Source organism: Myotis brandtii, unplaced genomic scaffold, assembly GCF_000412655.1.
Source record: "Myotis brandtii unplaced genomic scaffold, ASM41265v1 scaffold421, whole genome shotgun sequence".
NCBI classification, from domain to species: Eukaryota; Metazoa; Chordata; class Mammalia; order Chiroptera; family Vespertilionidae; genus Myotis; species Myotis brandtii.
Genome location: NW_005366140.1, coordinates 2468936 through 2475273, shown reverse-complemented (window position 1 = coordinate 2475273; position 6338 = coordinate 2468936). Strand labels below are relative to the sequence as shown.

The window sequence follows — 6338 nt, the reverse complement described above, 5'->3', positions numbered from 1 at the left end:
GACAGCCTGCCCCGCGGCCTCCGCGGCCCCTGGGGACCCCATCCATGCTGACCGCTGAATGTGGGTGCACAGGCGGACACGGGCGAGGGCAGAATCGGTGGGATGGGGAGCGGGGGCTCAGGACTCCCATAGGCGCCGCCAGGCCAGGTAGAGCTAGCTGGTCTCCCTTCTTCCTCCTCTCATCTTCCCTTCTCTTCCTCCCTCTTCCCTTTCTTCTTCATCATTATTAGGATCAGCATCATTATACTATCATTACTACTATTATTTTTTAAAACTGGTTTTTTAAAGAGAGAGGGGGCCCGGGACACGTGACTCAGGGGTAGAGCATCGACCTATGAACCAGGAGGTCATGGTTCGATTCTCCGTCAGGGCACATGCCCGGGTTGTGGGCTCCATCCCCAGTGTGGGGCGTGCAGGAGGCAGCTGACCAATGATTCTCTCTCATCATTGATGTTATCTCCCTCTCCCTCTCCCTTCCTCTTTAAAATAAACAAAAAAATATTTGTTTACTTATTTATTTATTTTCCGAGAAAGAAAGAGGGAAACATCGATGTGAGAGAGAAACGTCACTTGTTTGCTTCCCGCACTGGGGATCTGGAATCGAACCTGCCACCTTTTGTGATGCTCCAACCAAGAGCTGCACAGGCCAGGGCTACTATTATTAGCAATAGTATCGTTACTATTGTTATTGGGCTGGGTTTTTATGTGCCCCTGGCATGGACAGTCCTGGATTCTAATTGAGGTGGACTCCGGGCCTGGGGGTGTGGGTAGGGAGTAGAGGATTCCAGCCTTCAAGAGAAATGTATGAATGCCCGCCCCCCTCCACAGGACATGCTTACCGGGTGTCAGAAGATACTATAAGGTGGGGGTGAAGCCTAGAGAATTCAGAAAAAAGTTTTTGGAACGTTTGGTGGTTTCATATGTGATATTGATGGTGGATATGCGCTTTGTGATAAAGATGCTGGCCCTGATGGCTTTGCATCTGGGAGAGAGGACTCTTCACTTACCAAAGACAGAAATAAGCCAGAGCCTCCGGTGTAGAAAACACACCAAGAACCTTGACAGGGACTTCTTACTTTTTTGTTTACCAACTACCACTTAGAACGAGGCCTTGCATATAGCAGGTGATCATTAAATGAATAAATAACTAATTTCCTCTCCCCCTAGCTCTGCTGCCAGGCCTGGCACAGCTGAGCGCAGGTGCTGTCCCTGGTGTGAAACGCGAAAGGCCCTGCTAAGCCCTGTGCTGTCCAAGGTGCTGAACCCTCCGTCTCTCCACCGCCCCTCCAAACCCCGCGCCCGCTCCCCAACCCCCACTGTTCACTGCGTTGAACTCGCCCTCCACGTAACTGTCCATGGTGCTGAATTCACTGTCCAGGCCCGTACCCCGCTGTTCACTGCGTCGAACCCGCCCTCCACGCAACTGTCCATGGTGCTGAACTCACAGTCCCCGCCCGTCTACTTTCAAAGAACTAGGCACCTCTTTTGCCACCTGTGTACTCCTGAGCCCTCTTCAGGCCTGAGAACGCAGTGAGCGCTCAGGAAATGTCCAACACCTATGGACCCCCTTCAAGAAAGATTTTAAGCCCCATTAATAAAAATGCCATCATTGATTTTTTTCCTGTCTTTGGCTCACACTTACTAAAACTTTCCACAGAATAAGTATTGTGTCAATGGCTCTGTGTGCCTCATCTCACTGGTCAGTTCCAGCAAGCCTAGGCAGTGGGCACTATTAGTGTGCCCATTCTACAGATGGGCACATTGAGGAATGGAGAGGGTATGGAACTTGCTAGGGATACAAACCCAGACCTGCTGGACTCAGGATGTCCTGGTTGGCGCCTTACAGAGCAAGCCCATTCTGTGTGGGCGGAGAGTGAAGTCCAGGTATGAAAGCAGCTAAGATTGAAGCCCTGAAGATGAATCAGAGCCAACCTTGAAGGGATCCTTTGAGGATGGTGACAGCAAAGACCCAGATGCACACACCTCCTGGGTGGGTGGGTGTTATCAGAAACAGGGCAGCCAGGAGCAGAGGGATTTGGGAATGCTTCTTTAGAGAGGGGCGGGAGAACAGCCATGATGAATGAGGAGATCATGACATGTCTGTTTACTGAGTGAATGAAGGAAGGCCATCCCAGCACAGATTCTCACCCCATGGAAGGGACTTGGGTGTCTCCCAGGTCCTGGAGGCTGAGAGGAGGCTGAGCTTTTAACCTCCTCCCACTTCCAGTAGAGGAGGCTGTGGAGCCAGGAAGCTACACCTCTGACTAGGCAAGTTGTGGTCCAAGGCAAGTTGTACAAGCCAGTTTTCCTCATCTGTAAAATGACGCAGCACAGATTCTCACCCCATGGAAGGGACTTGGGTGTCTCCCAGGTCCTGGAGGCTGAGAGGAGGCTGAGCTTTTAACCTCCTCCCACTTCCAGTAGAGGAGGCTGTGGAGTCAGGCAGCTACACCTCTGACTAGGCAAGTTGTGGTCCGAGGCAAGTTGAACGAGCCTCAGTTTTCCTCATCTGTAAAATGACTTGCTATGAGGATTAAAGAGGCCAATGAGCACAAAAGTCCTCAACATTGCTTGTAGAACGCTGGATAAATGGTGCTTCTTATTGATATTATTAGTTGTGAGGCAAACTCATCCTTATATGAGTTTGCTAATTTGTACACAAAATTCATTCATCAAATATTTATGGAGCCTTTAAAACACTGAGTGGCCTGGCCAAATGCCATGAGGCACAGCACACAGGAAAATCTAGAACTGAATCTACTCTACCATGATCTTGCATGTGTTGTTCCCTCCACCTAGAGCAACACCTTCCTTCTTCTTAGCATCCCCTCATCTTCTGAGACCAAACAATTGGTGGTGGTGATATCAGGGCAAGCTTCCCAGAGGAAAAGAACACTGGATGCCTCCTCCCAGACTCCCTCAGCCCTTCCATTTCCTTCCCACTCTGACCCCACCAATATGAGGCCAGAAGTAGGGCTGGATTTTTGGAGCCAGGAACAGTGTCTAGCACATAGTAGGTGCTCAATTAATGCTTACTGAGTAAATATATGAATGACTGCATGAAGGAACCAGGTGGTCCTTGATATTTGCAGCCTCAGGACTCTGCTAAGACCTAGCAAGCGAATTGGTGGTGGTGGGAACAATGGATTCCACATAAAGAAAGAAATGAGAGGAGGCAGAGGCAAGGCGGTCTCCCATGTGTTGGTGTGAGGTAAGTAAGCTTGCATGTATGTAAGCTTGCATGTATATTTGCTTGTGTTGCCAGGGCAGGCAGGTGTGTGTACATGTGTGTGTGTGCATGCATGAAGGACATATGCTCATGTGCAGTATCTGAATGCAGGTGAGGGTCTGCATGTATGTGCTGGGGAAGAGGATGTGACTGTATGTGGAACATGCTAATATGTGTGAGCTTAGGTACGTGTGGGCTTGTAGGTGATGTGTCAGGTAGAAACACACGTTGGCGTGTATGTGTGATGCGGTTTTTTTCAGTGTGCAGATGATGTTTGATTGAGTTGTAAACTTGAAACCTGTATGTTTTTGTGAACCAATGTCACCCCAATAAGTTCAATAAAAATAAAAAGGGGAAAAATCTGTTTCAATTTCTGGGTTCAAATATGATCACAGAGAAGCATTTTAGTATGATGAGAAGTCTGGGTTTTTTCATTATTACTTTTAAATTTATTGTTGGCAGTATTACAGATTGTGTGATGCAGTTTTATGGCATGTGTATTTTTTTACTTGCATGCATGTACACACTCCTGTGAAGCTATATACATAAGCATGTTTCTGTATGCGTCATCATTCACCTGTGCAAAGGGGCTGCTTTGAGTGTCCAGGCAAGTGCTTTCATGTTTGTACACACATAGCTTGGCATGTGCTTATGTGTATACATATGTGTTTCTTAGAGATTTGGGATCCTAGCATGTATGTATGGGTACATACCTGTATTTTAGGGCATGAGCAGATTTTTATGAAACAGGGATATTGTGAACACACATCAAACACATGTGGATACGTGTGTGTACATATACAGACACACACTCATATTGCAGGGACCATGTCTGTGGAGTCAGACTGTGTCCTGTATACATGTATGTGCATGTGTTAACATGGGCATGTGAATGTGCACATTTGTCCATGTGTGCAGTCACAGGCATGTGGTTTTCATGGAGCCTTGCTGGATCCTGAGCCTTCCTGTGCACACAGGGCAAGTCTGGGTATGAAGGTGCCAGCTCATGTGTGCACAGGTATGGGTGCATGTGGGTGTCCCCTGCGTGGGTGGTCAGGTATTTCCTCAACTCCAAGGCTGAGCGCAGACCCATGGAAAGCCCTCCCAGCCCAGCTCCCCTGCTGTACTGTGTCCTCTCTCCTCCCATGCTCCCCTTCCACTCGCCAGGTCACCCCCACTGCGCCCAGCATTCCCCTCACTTGCCACTTCTCCCGGTTTCTCCCTCAGCCTCTCCCAGCATCATACTGCTCCCCTCACACCTCAGGACTGTCCCCAGCCTTGCCCCTCCCAGCGACCCCCCCCTCCACTCTGCTAGTGATGCCCTCCCAGTAAGTTCCCCAGTGTCGTCCAACACAATTCTTCCCCCAGACACCCATTTCAGGAAGCCTCACCCTTCTTCTGCTTACTGCCCCCTTCACACCACCCCCGCAGCCCAGCCTCCTGTTTGCGTCAGAGTTAAGGATGAGACGCTCCCCTCCCTAACCAGGCAAACCTTCCAGAAGAGCCCAGCTCGGAGGATGTGAGGCAGAGGTGGGAAGAGCAGAAAGTCAGCCAGGAACAACCGCAGAGGCTCCCCGCTCCAGTGCCAGCCCACCCCACGCCTCACCCCACTCCACGTCCCCTACGTGCAAGGCAACTTAGAAAAGGGAGGGGCCGGTAGGGGCCTCTAAGGCCTCTCTGTGGAAGTTGCATGGGGGGGGGGGGTTCCCTCCTCCTCTCCACTCCCCCAACTCCATAGGCCAAGAGCGGGATGAGTAGACTTTTGATCTTGTGGGCCCTTCTGCCATTTGTATTCATGTACATTTGTGTCTACTCTATTCTCTCCCACAGAACCATTGTGTGTGTATGTGCTTTGAACACAGTTTCAAGAGCACCCTGAACATCTGAATGGGGTTCCCTCTCGCACAAGGAGGCTCCTCTCATCTTCTTGTTCCACGGTGTCTCCCACCAGCAGCCCGATTGGAGCTTTTCATCAAAGAAACTGGATAACTGGGTTCCACTGAAATGTTTCTAGTTAAAGTATTAAATAAATGTGCTCAGAGGTGGTTTCTGTTATGAATGAGTAAGGGTCACCGCCCCCCCACATCACACACACACACACACACACACACACACACACACACTCTCTCTCTCCCCGCTGCCTAAGGGCTCCGGAAGCCTGGCATCTCAGACTTGGCTGACACACCTCTTCCCCCACCCCAGCTCCTGGAGGGAGTAGGGGTTGGGGAGGCGGACCCCCGTCCCAATACCCAAGGTCGAGACCCCCAGAAGCCTGGTGGCGCCCAAGGTCCCCCAAAGCCCGAGTTCTCAGCAGGGGAGCCCGGGACGCCTGGGTCCTGGAGGGCTGGCTCCCACCCCGCCCCAGCCCAGCCCTTGAGGTGGGGACCGCCTGGCCCCTCCCGCGTCCCTCCCTCCGCCAACCCGATGCAGAGCATAGCCTGGGCGTGGGCCTCGGTATACAGATGGCGTTCTGGCCCCAAAATAGCTTCACCCCACCTCTCTTTCCCTCCCTTATGCACAAAATGGATGAGGTGAGGCCGAGCCGGGAGGGGTGCAGGGGGGCACCGTACCTCCCAGAGGTCGGCTCCCTGCAGAGAAGGCCCTCCACGCGTGTTGAAGCGCTAGAGGGTCGCGGAGCCGGGAGGCCCTCAGCCCCTTCCCCCAGCCCCCAGTTCGGGAAGCCAGAGTTAACTGAAAAAGCGCCCCAGGATCCCAATCACGGACGGCTCAGGGCGTGGGAGGGGTCTCCCCGGCCCCTTCCCAGCCCTCTCCACAGCCAGGGCTGGGGGATTCCTAGAGCTCGCGGCTGCCCCAGGACTGAGCCCTCTTACCCACATCTCACGCTCCCAGGGGCGGAGACCCTCCTCTGCACTCCTCTTCCAGTTCCGAACTCAGCCCGCGTGGGTCTGGACCCGCCGCCCAGCCCACGGCACAGGACTCCTTCCTAGCGCCCCGCAGGGTCCATTCCAGCTCCCCAGGCCAGCCCCTTCCTCGGGGCCCCCTCATAGCCTGTCCTGCACAGACGCCCCGGTCTAGACCATCCCAGATGGAGCCCCAGATCCCTGCTGGCGCGCACACCGGCCTCCGCGTGCAGCCGTGGCCACGCGAC

At 52.7% G+C, this 6338-nt stretch overlaps 1 protein-coding gene across 1 annotated transcript in view; it reads right to left on the bottom strand.

Moving 5' to 3' along the window:
- The window catches only part of UNC13A (unc-13 homolog A (C. elegans)), a 62796-nt gene extending 56730 nt beyond the window's left edge, over positions 1–6066 (bottom strand). The window contains exons 1-2 of the mRNA XM_005873915.2: positions 6061–6066; positions 5800–5920 (exon numbers count right to left, since the gene is read on the bottom strand). Coding sequence (XP_005873977.1) covers positions 5800–5920; positions 6061–6066 — 127 coding nt within the window. The remainder of the gene's footprint in view (positions 1–5799; positions 5921–6060) is intronic.
- Between the last annotated feature and the right edge of the window lie 272 nt (positions 6067–6338).